Below are 19,082 nucleotides of genomic sequence, written 5' to 3'. Positions count from 1 at the left end.
AGGTATCCTACACGGGTGCAGGGGCCCAAGGACTTGGGCCATCTGCTATTGCTTTCCCAGGCCATAGCAGAGAGCTGGATCAGAAGTGCAGCAGCCGGGTCTCAAACCGGTGTCCATTTGGGATGCCAACGCATCATGCCAGGGCATTAACCCGCTGCACCACAGCACTGGTCCCTTGAAATAATTTATGTAACATTGGAGTACCTATCTAATCTCCAAATTTGTTAGAAGTTGTCTGTGCAACTATCAGAGTCTGGTGTTTCTGTGTGAAATAGTCTGCTGATAGCTTTCTCTTTTCCTTCCAAGGAAATCTGTCTGGTTAAGCTTTCCATCTCAAATTGGTCAATTTTATTATACGTATGAGTACCTAAGAAACTATTTCATCTAGGTTTTTTTTTTTTAAGATTTATTTATTTGAAAGGCAAGAGTTATAGCCGGGGAGAAGGAGAAAACAGAGAAAGAGAGGGGGAAGAAGTAGATAGAGGTCTTCCATCCACTGGTTTCCCTAAATGACCATTAACAACCAGGGCTGGCCAGGCCAAAGTCAGGAGCCAAGATCCTCATCTGGGTTTCCCACACGGTGCAGCGGCCCAAGCACTTGGGCCTTCCTCCGCTGCTTTCCCAGGCACATTAGCAGGGAGCTGGACAGGAAATAGAGCAGCCAGGACTCAAACCGGCACCCATATGAGATGCTGGCGCTGCAGACAACAGCTTAATTTGCTGTGCCACAGCACTAGTCCCCAGCCTCCAGGTTTTCCAATCTATCTGCACAGATACATACAAAGTAGTCCCTAAAGTTTTCGAGATTTTTCTCTGTAGTTATAGCTATTTTTCCCGTGTTACTTCTCATTTTGTACTACATTACTCCACTGTCTTGATTAATGATTTATGTTTTCAAAAAACCAGGATTTTGGGGCTGGCACTGTGGTGTAGTGGGCAAAGCTGCCACCTGCAGTTACCAGCATCCCATATGGGTTTGAGTCCTGGCTGCTCCAATTCCAATCCAGCTCTCTGCAATGGCTTGGGAAAGCAGCGGAAGATGGCCCAAGTCCTTGAGCCCCTGCACCCACGTGGGAGATCCAGAAGAGTCTCCTGGCTCCTGGCTTCAGATTGGCACGGCTCCAGCCGTTGTGGCCATCCAGGAGAGTGAACCAGCAGATGGAAGACCTCTCTCTTTCTCTCTCCCTGCCTCTGCCTCTTTGTAACTTTGCCTTTCAAATAAATGAATAAATCTTAAGGGAAAAAAAAAAAAAACAGGAATTTTATTTTCTTTCAAGAGTTGTTTAGGAGGCCAGCATTGTGAAGCAGTGTGTTAAGCTGCCACTTGCAATGCTGGCATCCTATATGAGCTCTGGCTCAAGTCCCAGTTGCACCACTCCTGATCCAGCTCCCTGCTAATTATAACCTAAGCAGAAGAAGGTCTTAGTACTTGGGACCCTGCCAACCCACATGGGAGACCAGATGGAATTCCAGGGTCCTGGCTTTAGCATGGCCCAGCCCTGCCATTGTGGCCATTTGGGGAGTAAACCAATGGATGGAAGATCCATTCTTTTCTCTATCTCTACCTCTTTTTAATTTAACTCTGACTTTAAAAAAATAATCTTATTGTACATATCCTTGTTGACTAACCCTTGTTGAATGCAAGTCACTCAAACCATCGGATGTGAAACCATGGATGAAGAAGGACTATTGTGTTACTCCGCTCTAGTGACAGAATACATCTGAAGTCCTATCTTCAGTTTGACGTATAAAACTTTTTTTCTTTTCTTTTCTTCCATTGGTTCACCCCCAAAATGGCCGCCACGGCCAGTGCACTGCACCAATCTGAAGCCAGGAGCCAGGTGCTTCCTCCTGGTCTCCCATGCGGGTGCAGGGCCCAAGCACTTGGGCCATCCTCCACTGCCTTCCCGGGCCACAGCAGAGCTGGACTGGAAGAGGAGCAACCGGGACAGAATCTGGCGCCCCAACTGGGACTAGAACCTGGGGTACCGGCGACGCAGGCGGAGGATTAGCCTAGTGAGCTGCGGCACTGGTCAAAGTATAAAACTTTTAAGGGAAATGTTGACAAAATAAAGTGTTCAGGTGGGTGGGAGTGTGGCACAGTGGTTAAGTTCCCATTTGCGATGCCCATTTCTCACATTAGGAGTGCCTGGTTCAAGTCTTGGTCACTTTGCTTCCAATCCAGTTTCCACTAAAGGGTATCTGGGAGGCACCAGATGACAGCTTAAGTACTTGGTCTCTACCATCCATGTATTGACCTGGATTGAGTTCAGACTCCCAGCTTTGACCTGGCCCAACTCTGGCTGTATGGGCATTGGGAAGAACCAGCAGATGGAAGATCTCTCTCCATCTGTCCCTCTGCCTTGCAAATAAAATGAAAATAAACTTAAACAAACAAAAAAAAAAGTGTTTGGGGCAGGGCTTTGGCACAGCAGTCAATATGCCTACATCCCCTATTAGGGTGCCTAGGTTTGTATCTTGGCTCCACTTCCAATTCCAGCTTTCTGATAATGCATACCATGAGACGCAGAATAAGTGATAGCTCAAGTACTTGAGTCTGTGATTAGGTTCCAGGCTCTGGCTTAGGCCTTGCTCAGTCCCAGCTACTATGGGCATTTGGGGAATGAAGCAGTAGATGGATGATCTCTTTCTTTCTCTCTCTCTCTCTGCCTTTCAAATCCAATGAAAAAACAAATGGGGCTGTGTCACAGCACAGCATAAGCCACGACTTGAGATGTCCACATCCAATACTGGAGTGCTGGTACTTGAGTCCCACCTCCATTTCCAATCTGGTTTCATGCTGGGAGGCAGCAGGCAATGGTTCAAGTAGTTGGGTCCTGGATGGAATTCCAGGTTCCAAGCTTTGGCCTGGCCCAGCCCTGGCCAATGTAGCCATTTGAGGAGTGAATAAGTGGGTGGAAGATCCTTCTGCCACTCTGCCTTTCAAAGAAATAAAACACACACACACATACAAAATAAATAAATAAATAGAGTCCCTGCCACCCGCATATAGCAGACTGTGATGGAGTTCTGGGCTACTGGCTTTGGACTGGCCCAATCCCTGCTGCTGCAAGCATTTTGGGAGAGAATCAGCAACTGGAAGATCTCTATCACTCTGCCTTTCAAACAGATGAAAAAAATGAAAGCAGACTTAAGAATCTTTTTTTCAGTGTTCAGAAGACTGTTAACATGTTGATGAAGGGACTCAAACCAGGAGGAAGCTTTCTGCATGTATTCAGTGCCTATCACAAGTCTTATATACATGATCTCATTTCATCCTCACAAAACCAAGACAGGGATTCTCTTTATGACGTGTATAATCAGAGAAATGATGTAATTACTGGTGTTAAAGATTGTGTTTTTTTTATTAAATGTAACACTAAAGCAGCTTCAAATTCCCACTGGGAGCAGTAAAATATAAATTCTAAATAAACAATTTAAATGCTGCTTTTTAAAGCAAATCTTGACTACAGAATGATTCAAGTTGCTTCTCGTACAATGGGTTGTCAAAAAACTGCTGCAGGGGGCCGGTGCCGCGGCTCACTAGGCTAATCCTCCGCCTAACACGGCGCCGGCACACCGGGTTCTAGTCCCGGTCGGGGCGCCGGATTCTGTCCCGGTTGCTCCTCTTCCAGTCCAGCTCTCTGCTGTGGCCCGGGAGTGCAGTGGAGGATGGCCCAAGTGCTTGGGCCCTGCACCCCATGGGAGACCAGGAGGAAGCACCTGGCTCCTGGCTTCAGATCGGCGCAGCACGCTGGCCGCAGCGACCATTTGGAGGGATGAACCAATGGAAAAGGAAGGCCTTTCTCTCTGTCTCTAACTCTGCCTGTCAAAAAAATAAATAAATAAGGCCGGCGCCGCGGCTCACTAGGCTAATCCTCCGCCTAGCGGCGCCGGCACACCGGGTTCTAGTCCCGGTCGGGGCACCGGATTCTGTCCCGGTTGCCCCTCTTCCAGGCCAGCCCTCTGCTGTGGCCAGGGAGTGCAGTGGAGGATGGCCCAGGTGCTTGGGCCCTGCACCCCATGGGAGACCAGGAAAAGCACCTGGCTCCTGGCTCCTGCCATTGGATCAGCGCGGTGTGCCGGCCGCAGCGCGCCGGCCGCGGCGGCCATTGGAGGGTGAACCAACGGCAAAGGAAGACCTTTCTCTCTGTCTCTCTCTCTCACTGTCCACTCTGCCTGTCAAAAAAAAAAAATAAATAAATAAAAAATAAATAAATAAATAAATAAATAAAAATTTTAAAAAATAAAAAAAAAAAAAAACCTGCTGCAGGGTCTGGTCTAGTGGAATACAACACCAGCATCCCATACGGGCCCTGGTTTGTGTCACACCTGTTCCACTTCCAAACCAACTCCCTACTAATAGCCTGGAAAAAGCAGTGGAAGATGGCCCAAGTGTGTGGGCTGCTGCCACCCATGTGGATGACCTGGATGAAGCTCCTGGCTTTGGCCTAGCCCAGTGCTGACCATTAAAGTCATCCAGGGAGTGAACCAGTAGATGGAAGATCTTTCTCTCTGTCCCTCGTTCTCTCTCAGTAACTCTCACTTTCAAATAAATAAAGAAGTATTAAAAAAAAAAAAAAAGGTGCAATCCTGGAAAATTTCAAAGAAAAAACAAACAAGGAGGCTGGCCTAGAGCACAGTGGGTTAAGCTGCCACTTACCTGAGCTGCTGGTTGGAGTCTCAGCTGCTGTGCTTCTGATGGAGCTCCCTGGCTAACATGTGTGGGAAAGCAGTGGAAGATGGCTCAAGTATTTGGGCCCTTGCCACTCACATGGGAGACATGGACGGAGTTCTAGGCTCTTGGCTTTTGGAGAATAAATCAGCCATTGGAGAATAAATCAACAGATGGAAGATTTCTGTGTCTCTCCCTTTCTCTGACACTCTGCCTTTTTCTCTTTCTTTTTTTAAAGATTTATTTATTTATTTGAAAGGCAGAGTAACAGAGAGGCAGAGGCAGAGAGAGCAGGAGGTCTTCCATCCACTGGTTCACTCCCCAGATGGTCACAATGGCTGCAGCTGTGCTGATCTGAAGCTGGGAGCTTCTTCTGGTCTCCCACATGGCTGCATCTTCCACTGCTTTCCCAGGCCATAGCAGAGAGCTGGATCAGAACAGGAGCAGCTGGGACATGAACTGGTGCCCATATGGGATGCCAGCACTGCAGGCAGTGTCTCTACCCACTACTCCACAGTGCCGGCCCAAAATGGCCCATTTTATAATCATATACTAAGTGAGAAGATAAGTACTGGTTTTCTCTTATTAAACATTAATATTTTTCTGCTTATGAATTTAAGGAAAAATATAAATAAGCATCAATAAGCAAAACTAATCTCTCATATCAATAACTATAGTCTGGATATTCAAATAAGATTGTTTTAATGATCATAAAAGTATATTAATTTGTTCACATGTATACAATAGAAGTATTCTATTTTTAGGCTATTTCAGATTTAAATTTGGTCACATATGCCCTTAAGTTATCCAGGCTCCAGATTGGCACAGCTCCGGCCACTGTGGCCATGTGGAAAGTGAACCAGCGGATGGAGGACCTCTCTCTCTGCCTCTGCCTCTGCCTCTCTGTAACTCTTCCTTTCAAATAAATAATCTTTAAAATAATAATAATAATAATAACAACAACAACAACATGTTTCCTAATACTCACATCATCTTCCTTTAGAGTTTGAAGAAATTCCTGTAGTTTGTTGGCTGTTCTTTCTGCTGCGAGAGATAAAATTTTCTGTTCCATTTTTGCTCTCATCAAGGAACTGCAAGGGAAAAATGTCAGAGGTAGATGAAGCTTTCAGAAGTAAATAGCTTGATTTTTATCTCCTTCCTTACTTATTAACTGAGTATGTCATACCTAATTTAGACAACACGTAATCAACAGATTAAGGGTACTAACTAGTATGAGTGGATGCTTCTTATCCTAACTAAAAATAATCTTCTGGAACTTCCCTATTAGGATTCTACATTCTAATCAAGTGACTTTATGATTTTTGTAAACATTTTAATCATCTACTCAGCATACTCCCTAGAACAAAATGATCAAATATTTAACAGTACAGTTGGTCCTCCATTACCTGTAGATTCTGTATCCAGGGATTCAACCAACCTAGGAAGGAAAATATATGAAGAAAAAATTGTATCTGTAATGAATATGTACACTTTCCCTTATTTTCTAAGTAATATAGTATAACATTATATTAGGGTAATGAGTATTGTAAGTAATCTGGAGATGACTTAATACAAGAGGATGTGCATGAGTTATATGCAAATACTTTAACTTTTTACATACAGGACTGATTTAGGTATTCACAGGTCATAGAACCAATCCCCTAGGGACAGCAAGGGCTGACTATATATCAAGAGTACAAGAACAGTTCAAAAAGCTTGTGAATACGGCCCACACCTACGGCGCCAGCATCCCATATAGGCACCACTTTGTGTCCTAGCTGCTCCTCTTCCAATCCAGCTCTTTGCTATGGCCTGCGAAGGCAGTAGAAGACCACCCAAATGCTTAGGCCCCTGCAGCCATATGGGAGACCCGGGAAAGCTCCTGGTTTTGGATCAGTCCAGCTCTGGCCATCATGGCCATTTAGGGAGTGAACCAGTAGAGAGAAGACCTTTCTTTTTCTTTCTCTCTCTCTCTCCCCCTCTGTCTGTAACTCTCTCAAATAAATAAAAATAAAATCCTTTTTTAAAAAAGTTTGTAAAAAAATGGAATTTAAAAATCATAAAATGGAGCTGGTGTGGCATAGCAGGTTAAGCTGCCACCTGTGATGCCAGCATCTGATATGGGGGCCAGTTTAAATCCCAGCTGCTCTACTTTTTTTTTTTTTTTTTTTTTGACAGGTAGAGTTATACAGTGAAAGAGACAGAAAGGTCTTCCTTTTCCGTTGGTTCACCCCCCAGATGGCTGCTACGACCGGCGGTGCGCCGATCTGAAGCCAGGAGCCAGGTGCTTCCTCCTGGTCTCCCATGGGGTGCAGGGCCCAAGCACTTGGGCCATCCTCCACTGCCTTCCCAGGCCACAGCAGAGAGCTGGACTGGAAGAGGAGCAACCAGGACTAGAACCCGGCGCCCATGTGGGATGCCGGTGCCGCAGGCGGAGGATTAACCAAGTGAGCCACAGCGCCAGCCCCTCCACTTCCAATCTAGCTCCCTGCTAATATGCTTGGGTCCCTGTCACCCACGTGAGAGACCCAGAGGAAGCTCCTGGCTCCTAGCTTCAGACCGGCCCAGCTCCAGCTGTTAACAGCCACTTGGAAGCAGCAGAAGATGGCCAAGTGTTTGGGCCCCTGCTCCCACGTGGGAGACCAGGATGAAGATCCTGGTTTCTGGTTTCAGCCTGGCCAAGCCCCGGACATTGTGGCCATTTGGGCAGTGAACCACCAGATGAAAATCTCTCTTTGAATCCCCACCCTCTCTTTCTACAAGTCTTTCAAAACGAATAAATAAATCTTTAAAAAAAAAGGCATTGCTTTTAAAAAATAATAAATCAATAGCACCATAAATGCTAAATGTCACTTAAATAGTATAAAAACAAGTGAAGGGGCAGGCAGTTAGCCAAGCAGTTAAGACACCAATTAAGATGCTCACATACTATATCAGTGTACCTGGGTTCAATTCCCAGCTCTGTCTCCTATCGCCAACTTCCTGCTAACATAGTCCCTGGTAGGTAGCAGTAATGGCTCAAGTAATTGGGCTCCTGCTACCCATATGGGAGACCTGGACCGAGTTCCTTGCCTCAAGCTGGCCCAGCACCTGCTACTGCAGACACCTGGGGAGTGAATGAGTAGATGGGTACTCACTGTCCCTGTCTACCTGTCAGTCTCTGTTCTCTCTCAAAGTGCAAAAATACACACACGCAAACAACTGACACATTAACAAGGCTAAAGATATAATTACGGGCTAAAACATCAAGAAAGCTTCCTATAGAAGACAAGTTAAACTGTAACTTAGAAAACTTAGGTAGTTAAGACAACCAAATGGTAACTATTATACATTATTTGAAAGGAGGGTGGTCATGAACAAAAGCATTTATATAAGGACTGAAAAACCTATTTGGAGAAAATGAGTAAGTGGCTGAAGTAGGAGAGTAGTGAAAAGAAAGGCTGGAACAAGTTGAGAATAAACTGTGCAAGACCCTAAATGCCAGGTTAAGGAACTTAAGAGTATACTCTGTGAATATCAAGAACCACCACAGTTTTTTGAACAAAAGAGGATCTGACAAGACAAACAGTTTGAAGAAAGTGAACCCAGCTTCACCACGCTGATTAAAGGGAGAGGAGTAAGAACAGAGTGGAGGCTAAAAGACCACTTGGGGGCTATTTTGATGGTAGTGAAAAGGCTCACTGTAGGCTGTTACTGTGGCACTGTGGGTTAAACCACCACTTGTGATACCAGCATCCCATATCAGAGTGCCCGTTCAAGGCCAAATGCTCTGCTTCAGATCCAGCTCCCTGCTGATCCATCTGAAAAGCAACGCCAGATGGCCCAAGTATTTGGATCCCTGCCACATATGTGGGAGCTCTGAATGGAGTTCTGGGCTTCTGGTTTTGGCCTGGCCCAGCCCGTCACTGAAGCCATTTGGGGAGTGAAGCAGCACATGGAAGATCTCAAATAAGCAAAGCACTTTTAAAAAGGCTCATTGTGGGGCCAGCCCCAGTGCTGGCATCCCTTATGGGTGCCAGTTTGAGTCCCAGCTGCTTCACTTCTGATCCAGCTCCCCGCTAGTGCACCTGGGAAAGCAGCAAATGGCCCAAGTCCTTGAACCCCTGCACCCACGTGGAAGACCCGAAAGAACGTCCTGGCTCCTGACTTCAGCCTTGCCCAGCCCCGGCTGTTGTAGACATTTTGGGGAATGAACCAGTGAATGGAAGATCTCTTTCTCTCTCTGTAACTCTGCCTTTCAAATAAATAAAATCTTTTTTTTTAAAGGCTCATAATAGGGTGATGATTCTGGAGAACAGAAAGGGATGAGGTGAGGACACATTAGGCAGGCAGGATTTAGTAAGTAGCTATGGAAGTGGAAGGGGAAAATCTCTGGGTGAAAGAGTATCTACTCCTCTTAGTCTTCCTTCCTTAAATGGTACCATTATCCACTCAGCTGCTCAAAAACCAGAAATCTCAGAGGCAGGTGCTGTGGTGCAGGGGGTTAAGCCACTACTTGGGACAACAACATCCCATATCTGAGTGCTTGGAATGGAGTTTCACATCCACTTCTGATCCAGCTTCCTGCTAATGTAGGAGATCACGGCCCAAGTTCTTGGGTTCCTGCCACTTACATGGGAGACCAGACAGAATTCCTGGCTCTTGGCTTTGGACCAGTCCAGCCCCAGCTCTTGCATGCATTTGCAGAGTGAACCAGAAGACTGAAGACCTCTCTTTGTCACTCTGCCTTTTAAATAAAACCTGGGCGACATTCTTGACAACATACCTCACCCACTAATGAGATCTGGCAATGGTACTTGCTAAACATCTCTCAAATCTATTTACTTCTCCCCATCTCCACTGCTAAGTAACTCCAAAGTTACCAACATCTTTTACCTGACTACTAGTTTCCTAACTTGTCCCCCTCTACACAACTAAAGTGAGGTTTCTGAAACACAAATCAGATTTTATGATTTATCCTCCTTCCACCCCATCCTCATCATAAAACTCTTCAGTGGCTTTACAATGTTTTCATATCAGCCCCAAATGCTGATTAAAAAAAAAAAATTGCAGGTCTAGCCCATGCCTAACTCCCTTCATCACTCTACTCTAGCCACAGTGAACTGCTTTCAGTTCTTTAAACCCCCAATTTCCTCTTGCCACAATCCCTTACACATGATTTCTTTCTGGAACTCAAACACTCCTCCTTGCACCTCCTGCCCTCTAATCCTTTATTTGTTAATCCTACAAATCCTTCAGATCTCAGCTCATTCCACACTTCCTCAGAAGCTCAGTCTAGGTTAAATGCTCCCTGATTATATCTTCTTAAGGCAACAGTAAACTTTCTCACATACTGTCACCAACATTTTATGTGTACATGTAAAAACAGAATTAAAAGACAAGTTTGTTTCAGTGCAAGCAATTTTTAAAATTCACATAGTGTCTTCCCAGTATTCATTTTCCATGTTTTTTTTTTTTTTTTGAAGTCCCCTCATATATAAAGATCAAGAGATCAATTGAACAAGATGATATCACAATGGCAAATGCACCCATTTTTTTACCTGTTTATTGAGTGACAGCCAGAGTGAGAGCACCTACTTACTGGTTCATTCTCTGAACGCCTACAGTTAGGGGTGGGGTGCAAAGAGACTGGAATTCATAAACAAAAAGCTGAAATCAGGAGATGGAGCCAGGTATTCAACTCTGGCACACAGTTGCTGTCCTAACTGGTGGTTCGGCTGCTAGCTAGGCCAAACACCCACCCATGGAACACCAATTTTATAAAGCAAACATTATTAGATCTAAAGGGAATGATAGGCTCCATTATAACAATAACTGAGGACTTTAAGATCCCACTTTCTTCAATGGACAGATCATCCAGGCAAAAGAATCAACAAAGAAACATCACAGGTAAACTGTGGAACAAACAGACTTGACCTAACACATTTATGGAAAATCTCATCCAACAGCTGCAAAGTATACACTGTTCTCATCAGCTCATGGAATTTTCTTTGGATAGACCATATGTTAAATCACAAATCAAGTCTTAAATTTATTGAATATCTTCTCTGACCACATGAAATAAAACTAGAAATCTGTAACAGAAGAAACTTTAAAAATTGTTTGATTACATAGAAACTGGGACCTGTGTTGTGGCACAGTGGGGTAAGCCTTCACTTGTGATGTGGGCATCCCATACTACAGTGCCAGTTCTGATCCAGCTCCCTGCTAATTTGCTTGGGAAAGCAACAGATGGCCCAAGTATTTGGGTCCCTCAACCATTTGGAAGACCCACATGGAGTTCCTGGCTCCTGCACCATGCCTGTACAGCCATTTGGGGAGTGAGCCTACACAACAAGCTACTGAATGATGGATGGGACAGTGAAGAAATCAAAAGATTAACTAAAAAATTTCCTAAAAACAAATGAAAATGGAAATACAATTTTCTAAAATTTATGGAGCACAGCAAAATCAGTACTAGGAGGGAAGTTTATAGAATAAGCACAAACAACTAAAAATTTAAAAATTTCAAATAATCTAGCAACACATGAACAAACCAAATAACAAAGATCAGAGCAGAAACAAATGAAAATAGAGACTTAAAAAGAAAAAATTGGGGGCCAGCTAGCACTGTGGTGTAGTAGGCTAAGCCTCTGCCTGTGGCACTGGTTCAAGATCCGGCTGCTCTACTTCTGATCCAGCTCCCTGCTAATGCCCTGGGAAAGCAGCAAAAGACGGCCCAAGTGCTTAGGTTCTTGCACCCACATGGGAGATCCTGAAGAAGCTTCTGGCTCCCAGCTTTGGGGTTGGCCCAGCTCTGGCCATTGCAACCATTTTGGGAATGAATCAGCAGATGGAAGACCCTCTCTCTCTGTAACTCTGCCTCTCAAATAAATAAATCTTTAAAGAAAAAAAATGGGGGACAGCATTGTGGCATAGCAGTTAAGCTGCCAGGCAACTAAGTATCCCATATGGGCTGGTTCATGTCCTGGCTGTTCTACTTCCAATCAGCTCCCAGCTGGAAAGCAGCAGAAGATGGCTCAAGTGTTTGGACCTCTGCACCCACATAGGCGACCCAGAAGAAGCTCCTGGCTTCGGCACGGCCTAACCCCCAGCTACTGCAGCCATTTGGGGAGTGAACCACCAGGTAGAAGATCTCTTTGTAACTCTACCAAAAAAAATAAATTTATTTTTTTTAAAAAGAAAAAGATCAATGAAATGAAGAGTTGGTTTGTTGAAAACAAACAATTGACAAGCCTTTAGCTAGACTAACAAAGAACAATACTCAAAATCAGAGATTAAAAAGGAGACAATACAACAGATGCCACAGAAATACAAAGGATCACTAGATATCATGAACAACTAACTACATGTCATCAGGTTGGAAAATGTCTAGAAGAAATAGATAAATTTCAGAACACAAATAACCTACCAGAAGTGAACCATACATACAGAAAACTTCAACAGACTAAAAATGAGTAAGGAGATTCAGTAATAAAGTCTCCCAACAAAGAAAAGCCCAGGACTAGATGGTTTCACTGCTGACTTCTACCAAATCTTTCTTTATTTTTTAAAAAGATTTATTTATTCATCTGAAAGGCAGAGTTACAGAGAAAGATACAGAGACAGACAGAGACAGAGGTCTTCCATCCACTGGTTCACTCCCCAAATGGCCACAACAGATCGGGCTGGCAGGCTGAAGCCAGACATGAATTTCTTTCCTTTTTTTTTTTTTTTGACAGGCAGAGTGGACAGAGAGAGACAGAGAGAAAGGTCTTCCTTTTGCCGTTGGTTCACCCTCCAATGGCCTCCGTAGCCGGTGCACCGCGCCAATCCGAAGCCAGGAGCCAGGTGCTTCTCCTGGTCTCCCATGGGGTGCAGGGCCCAAGCACTTGGGCCATCCTCCACTGCACTCCCTGGCCACAGCAAAGAGCCGGCCTGGAAGAGGGGCAACCGGGACAGAATCCGGTGCCCCAACCACTGCAAGGCGGAGGATTAGCCTAGTGAGCCACGGCGCCGGCCTTTTTTTTTTCTTTTAAGATTTATTTTTATTTATTTGAAAAACAGAGTTACAGAGAGAGGTAGAAACAGAGAGAAAGAGAGGTCTTCCAACCACTGGTTCACACCGCAGATGGCCACAACGGCTGGAGCTGCGCTGATCTGAAGCCAGGAGTCATGAGCTTCTTTCGGGTCTCCCACGTGGGTAAGGGGGCCCAAGGACTTGGGCTATCTTATACTGCTTTCCCAGGCCATAGCAGAGAGCTGGATCAGAAGAGGACCAGCCAGGACTAGAACTGGTGCCCTTATGGGATGCTGGCTCTTCAGGCCAGGGATTTAACCTGCTGAGCCACAGCACCGGCCCCCAAGAATTTCATCTGTCTCCCACATATTTGCGCCCATTTTCTGCTGCATTCCCAGGTGCATTAGCAGGGAGCTGGACTGGAAGTGGAGCAGCTGGGCCTCAAACTGGTGCTCATATGGGATGCTAACATTGCATATGATGGTTTAACCCACTGTGCCACAATGCTGGCTCCTTTACCAAAATTTTAAACAGTATCAATTCTCAAACTATCCCAAAAAACTGAAAGGAAGGGGACTCTTCCAAACTCAATCTATGAGGCCAGCATAACTCTATATCAAGATCAGACAAGCACACAACAAAAAAACTATACACCTTTGTCCCCAGTAAACACAGATGCAAAATAACATACTACAAAAGGAACCCAACGACACATCAAAAAGATCATTCACCATGATCAAGTGAGATTTATCCCAGGGGTGCAATGACATCAACTTCTGAAAACTATTATTTATTTATTTATTTGACAGGCAGAGTTACAGAGAGCTATGGAGAGACAGAAAACAAAAGGAAATCTCCCACCCACTGGTTCACTCCTCCAAATAGCTGCAATGGCCAGGACAAAGCCAGGAGTCAGAATCTTCATCAGGGTCTTCCACATGGGTGGCAAGGACCCAAGCACTTGGGCCATCTTCTGCGGCTTTCTCAGGCGCATGAGCAGAGAGCTGGATCAGAAGTGGAGCAGCCAGGACTTGAATTGGCACTCACATAGAATGCTGAACCTGTTATACCACAATGCCCCTCAATTTTTTTTTTAAATGTTTATTTTCTACTAGAAAGGAAGACGGAGACAGAGTGATTTTTCATTCACTGGTCCATTCTCTAAACGCCCACAACAGCCAGGGCTGGGCCAGGCCAAAGCCAGGAACTCCATCCAGTCTCCCACTGCTGGTGGCAAGCACTCTAGCATTTGGGTCTTCCAGTGCTTTCTCAGGCACATTAGCAGGAAGCTGGGTAGAAGCAGAGTAGCCAGGTTGGGCTTAACTCGCTGTGCCACAACGCCCGATGTCACCAATTTTTAATACTATGTTTGTAATTGTAAGATGATTGACTATGACTAGTTTTGCTGATCAGTTTTATCTCCTGCACCTAGCACAGTATCCAGCTCATGCTAGTACAAGTATTTGTTAAACAAATCACTGAACCTCTTTACAACGGGCAAGATACTGTACACAGCACAATACGATCCTCACAATAATCCCGTGAGGTAGCTGTTAGATGAACAACTTTCGGGATTCGGAGACTAAGGAACCTCCCCAAGGTTCAAAGGCTAAGTGGCAGGCAGAACTGAAACCCAAGTCTGTCCAGATCCAGAGCCCACGAAGGCAGGCCTTCCGTTCCCAGGTTAAGAGAGGATGCAAACAGGGCACACCGACCGAAGGAGAGACGTGGACCGGAAGGAACATTCCAGAGGGTGCTGTCGGAAAGACGGAAAGTTGCCCGAAGCCCAGAGGTACCCCGCAGCTGGCTGTGACGTCCCTAGGAGCACAGACGAGCTCCAGAAAGCGCCAGAAACACGTATTTCAAAAAGTCAGTGGAAAACTGAACTGAAAGCGAAGTCTATTTTGGTGCAAAAGTACCAAGCGAAGGCGTGAGGGCCCTGACGTGAAACGCCGTGCTCTGCCCCCCAGGGCTCTGCACAGAGCAAGACGTGCACACCAATACACACGGTCTACCCGTACGAAGCAGCTGCCACGGGCACTGCGACCGAGCTACGCACGCGAAACCGGGCCAGGAGAGCGTAGAAGCCGAAGAGTCTCGAAGCGGGTGGGGGTGGGAACTTCACAGCAGGGACTCAGTCCGCCGCGCGCCCCGGGGCAAGCAACTACGACAGCCAAGGCTCGCGGCAGGGCCCTCCCGGCCACACGACGTGCCACAGCGTCCCGACAGAACGGGGCCCTCTAGTCCACACAGGCCCGATGCCTCCCAGAAGCCCAAGCCCACCGCCCCAGGCAAACGGGAGCCCAGCCGCCCAGTTACCTCCGCCTCGCCGCGTCACAGATTTCCGAAAAGCCCGCTAAACCTAATGACGCCGAACTTCCGTCACCCGGAGCAACAGGTCCCGCCCCCCCAGATAACTTCCGCCCTGCGGGCCCCACGGGCGGAGTATACCATTAAGGCTGAGCGAGTAGGGGAGGGCTCGGCTGTTCCATTCACAGACAGGGAGACACCGCCTGTTCTAACTCGCGGCCTGGGCTGCGGTTCGGACCCAGTTTATCTTCCTTTAAGTCCCGTTGTCAAAGTAGTCCTTGAGGGAGGGAAGTAGGCAAGTGCAGACCCGCAGGTCTTCGCGTTGGAAGCGCCGGGAAGGCGGAGGCGGGCTTCATACTGCTACCCTTGCTAGGGGTCAGTAACCCCTAGGATTTTGGCGCCTTGTGGTTAGCGGGCTTTTTACAACAATCTCTCCTTATGTAACTTGTTTAAAGCAGTGCGTGCTCAGCAAATATTTGTTAAATGAATAACTAACAGGAGAGCCAAAAGCAATGGAGGGGTTGCTGAGAGCCACTTTTAGGCCACGGGGACAGCTTGTGCAAAGGGCCTGAGAGCGTTGGGCCGGCGAGCCCTGGGCCGCTGAGAAGGTGAAGGTTCCTGGGAGTGGGAGTGGGAAGCCAGAGGTCTGGAAGTCCTTTTTTTTTTTTTTTTTTTTTTTACAGGCAGAGTGGACAGTGAGAGAGAGAGACAGAAAGGTCTTCCTTTGCTGTTGGTTCACCCTCCAATGGCCGCCGCGACCGGCGCACCACACTGACCCTATGGCAGGAGCCAGGTGCTTATCCTGGTCTCCCATGGGTCCAAATACTTGGGCCATCCTCCATTGCACTCCCTGGCCACAGCAGAGAGCTGGCCTGGAAGAGGGGCAACCGGGACAGAACCCGGTGTGCTGGCGCCGCAAGGCGGAGGATTAGCCTAGTGAGCCGCGGTGCCGGCCCAAGTTATTGCCTCTCAGTGTCAACTTCACTCCTGTAGATTGCCTTGTAGGTGCTCTATTAGTTATGAGTCAGAGAAAGCATATGATATTTGTTCTTCGGTGACTGGTTTATTTCAGTAAGGATGATGTTTTCCAGATTCATCCATTTTGTTGCAAATGACCAAATTTTGTTTTTTTTAATCACTGTGTAGTATTCATGGTATACGTATCCCATAATTTCTTCATCCAGTCTTCAGTTGACAGGCATTCGAGTGGATTCCATATCTTAGCAGGGCACATGATGCTCCCACCCAATCTGAGTGCTCCAGTTGCCCGAGTGTAAGGGCAGCACTACTTGGGAGAATAATCAGGGTAACATACAAAAAGCCACACTTAGAGGGTCTCAAGAGTCAGTTTCCTCCAGCAATCCCACTCCTGGGTTTAGAACCAAAACAACTGAAAGCAGGGTCTGGAAGAGATTATTGTATGTCAGTGTTCATGGCAGTATTATCACAGTAGCCAAAAGGTGGAGACAATCCAAATGCCCTTCGATGCATGGATGGGTGGATAAAATGTGGTAATTGGTGCCAATACACAATCCCAAGTGCCATAATCCTGTATGTTGAAATCCCAAGAGATCAAAATCCCTAACACCTAAAATCCCCCAAATCACAGTCCTAAAAAACTAAGATCCTGAATGTTGAAATCCTGAAAGCCCAGATCCTGAAAACTACAATTCCCAGGACAAAAGCAAACAAACAACAACAAGAAAACCCAGCTGTTTAAGAGGTGTAGAAAGGGAAATTCTGGGGAAGAAATTGACCACGCAATATAGCAATCATGAACACTTCAGGTTCAAAAATGCCTCCTTTGTCTGCATGGGCATTCTTTTTAGCTGATGAATTTCCAGGAGCATTTAATGAATTAAGCCACAAGTGCCTGAAGAAGCCAGCAAAATAACCGATCGATTGGATAAGAAGACACTCAACGGCATTGTTATTCAGTCACTGGTACTGTTTGCACCAAATCTGTGTTCCGTATATGAGTGAACAAGGAATGCAGTTCCACGTACCCAAAACAACAGAACCGTAGCACAGCGCCCCCTGCTTCCTCCTGGGAGCCCCCTCTCCTGGTTTCCCGTCTGTGCCTCCGGTAGACTGTATACAGCGAGGGCACTCTGTCTTATTTCTTTTTTTAAAAAAAAGTCTGTTTCTCAGAACCTGGCCCAGATTTCAGTTTCATTATATTGAAATGGAAGTTTGCAGAATATCAGAAATGCGTTGAAATCATGCATATTTTTTTCATACTACACCTTTTGTGTGAACTTTTGGAAGGCTCATCATATGCATGGATTTCAGATTTTTGCAACAAAATAAACACGTTTTAATTCCATTTTCCATGAAGTTTGTGAGTACCTTTGTGTAGCAGCTTAGGGCCTAAATGATCTGGCCACTGCCTTGTTCGCTCATCCTTACCCAAACCCGAGGCCCCAGCCTTGCTTGTTGGGGCAGTTCTCCAAGCAGGCTGTGCCCCCACTCCTCCAGATCTTCTGAAAGGTTCTGCTTCCTGGCTGGGAGCCCTTTCCAGAGCCACCTGCATACCTCATCCTGAGACTCGTGTTCTTTGAAGATTCGGCTGGATTCTGCCCTTCTCAGGGAAGCCCTCTTTAGCTCCCCCTAGCAGAGCTGTCTCTTCTCCCCCTGTGCCCCTATTGGATCCGTCCCTTAGACAACAACTATCAATCATAATGCTTCCTGGTCATGTCTGGACAAGCAGTAGTTCATGAATATTAGTAGATGAAAGGGTTGCACTGTCGCGTGAATTTGGGAAAGGTTAGGTTAAACCAGCTTGTAGATTTCCTTGTTGCAGGACTTCTCAGAGCCTTCATTTATTGCTTACATTCATGGATAATTCCAAGAGGGAAATACAGTTTGTAGCATTTCTCAAACTTAATTAACCAAAGGATAACCCCCCCCCATTTTGTGGAGCACTTTGGGGGCACTGTCACATGGCTTATTTTAGAGTTCCTGTCTTTTTTTTTTTTTTTTTTTTTTTTTTTTTTTTGACAGGCAGAGTGGATAGTGAGAGACAGAAAGAAAGGTCTTCCTTTGCTGTTGGTTCACCCTCCAATGGCCGCCGCGGCCGGCGCGCTGCGACTGGTGCACCGTGCCTATCTGAAGGCAGGAGCCAGGTGCTTAGCCTGGTCTCCCATGGGGTGCAGGGCCCAAGCACTTGGGCCATCCTCCACTGTACTCCCTGGCCACAGCAGAGAGCTGGCCTGGAAGAGGGGCAACCGGGAAAGAATCCGGTGCCCCGACCGGGACTAGAACCCGGTGTGCCGGCGCCGCAAGGCAAAGGATTAGCCTACTGAGCCGCGGCGCCGGCCTAGAGTTCCTGTCTGAATATATTTGCCCTATAGTTTTATAATATTTTGCTTGTGTCTCCCTGCTCTAACCCATGAGCTGCTTAAGCAGAGATGGTATTTTATTCATCTGTGGATTCTCGTGCCTTACGCATGGTCACTGATCAATAAATGTTGGTTGAGGCAATGTGGGGGAAGAAAAAATATATTAAAAAAAAAAAAAACACCAAAAAGCAAAGCAATAACAAAAGAAAAAAGAATGGGGGGAAGGAGGGTAAGAGAGGGAGGACCAGAGTGGTGAACTAGGAGAAAAGAGGGTTCTTCCCCAGGGATTAATGGGAAACAAAGTTGACAAGATTGGGGGCCAGCTCTGTGGTGCAGTGGGCTAAGCCTCCACCTGCAGCACCAGCGTCCCATATGGGCACCCAGTTGTGTCCTGGCTGCTCCTCTTCTGATCCAGCTCTCTGCCATGGCCTGGGGAAGCAGTGGAAGATGGCCCAAGTCCTTGGGCCCCTGCACCAGTGTGGGAGACCTGGAGGAGGCTCCTGGCTCCTGGCTTTGGATGGGTGCAGCTCCAGCAGTTAAAGCCATTTGGGTAGTGAAACAGAGGATGGAAGACCTCTCTCTCTGTAACACTGCCTCTCAACTAAATAAATAAAACCTTAAAAAAAAAAAAGTTGACAAGATTTTTACATCAAACATCAAATAGCCCAAATACCCATTCCTCAGGTTCCACCAGAAATATTTTACTCTCCTGCTTCATCAAGTGTCTATCTACCTAGCCATCCCTTCAATCAACTGT

At 46.3% G+C, this 19,082-nt stretch overlaps 1 protein-coding gene across 3 annotated transcripts in view; it reads right to left on the bottom strand.

The window, feature by feature from the left end:
• FANCI (FA complementation group I) overlaps positions 1–15,405 on the bottom strand; it is a 104,260-nt gene extending 88,855 nt beyond the window's left edge. Inside the window, exons 1-3 of one of the 3 annotated variants that reach the window (XM_051834219.2) lie at positions 14,994–15,405; positions 6,082–6,113; positions 5,664–5,766 (exon numbers count right to left, since the gene is read on the bottom strand). In XM_051834219.2, the coding sequence (XP_051690179.1) occupies positions 5,664–5,759 (96 nt within the window). In that variant the 5' untranslated portion in view covers positions 5,760–5,766; positions 6,082–6,113; positions 14,994–15,405. The remainder of the gene's footprint in view (positions 1–5,663; positions 5,767–6,081; positions 6,114–14,993) is intronic. The other 2 variants (XM_070054524.1, XM_051834220.2) reach the window with 2 other exon arrangements.
• Between the last annotated feature and the right edge of the window lie 3,677 nt (positions 15,406–19,082).

This window comes from Oryctolagus cuniculus, chromosome 12, assembly GCF_964237555.1.
Source record: "Oryctolagus cuniculus chromosome 12, mOryCun1.1, whole genome shotgun sequence".
NCBI classification, from domain to species: domain Eukaryota; kingdom Metazoa; phylum Chordata; class Mammalia; order Lagomorpha; family Leporidae; genus Oryctolagus; species Oryctolagus cuniculus.
This window is presented reverse-complemented; position numbering and strand designations above follow the sequence as displayed.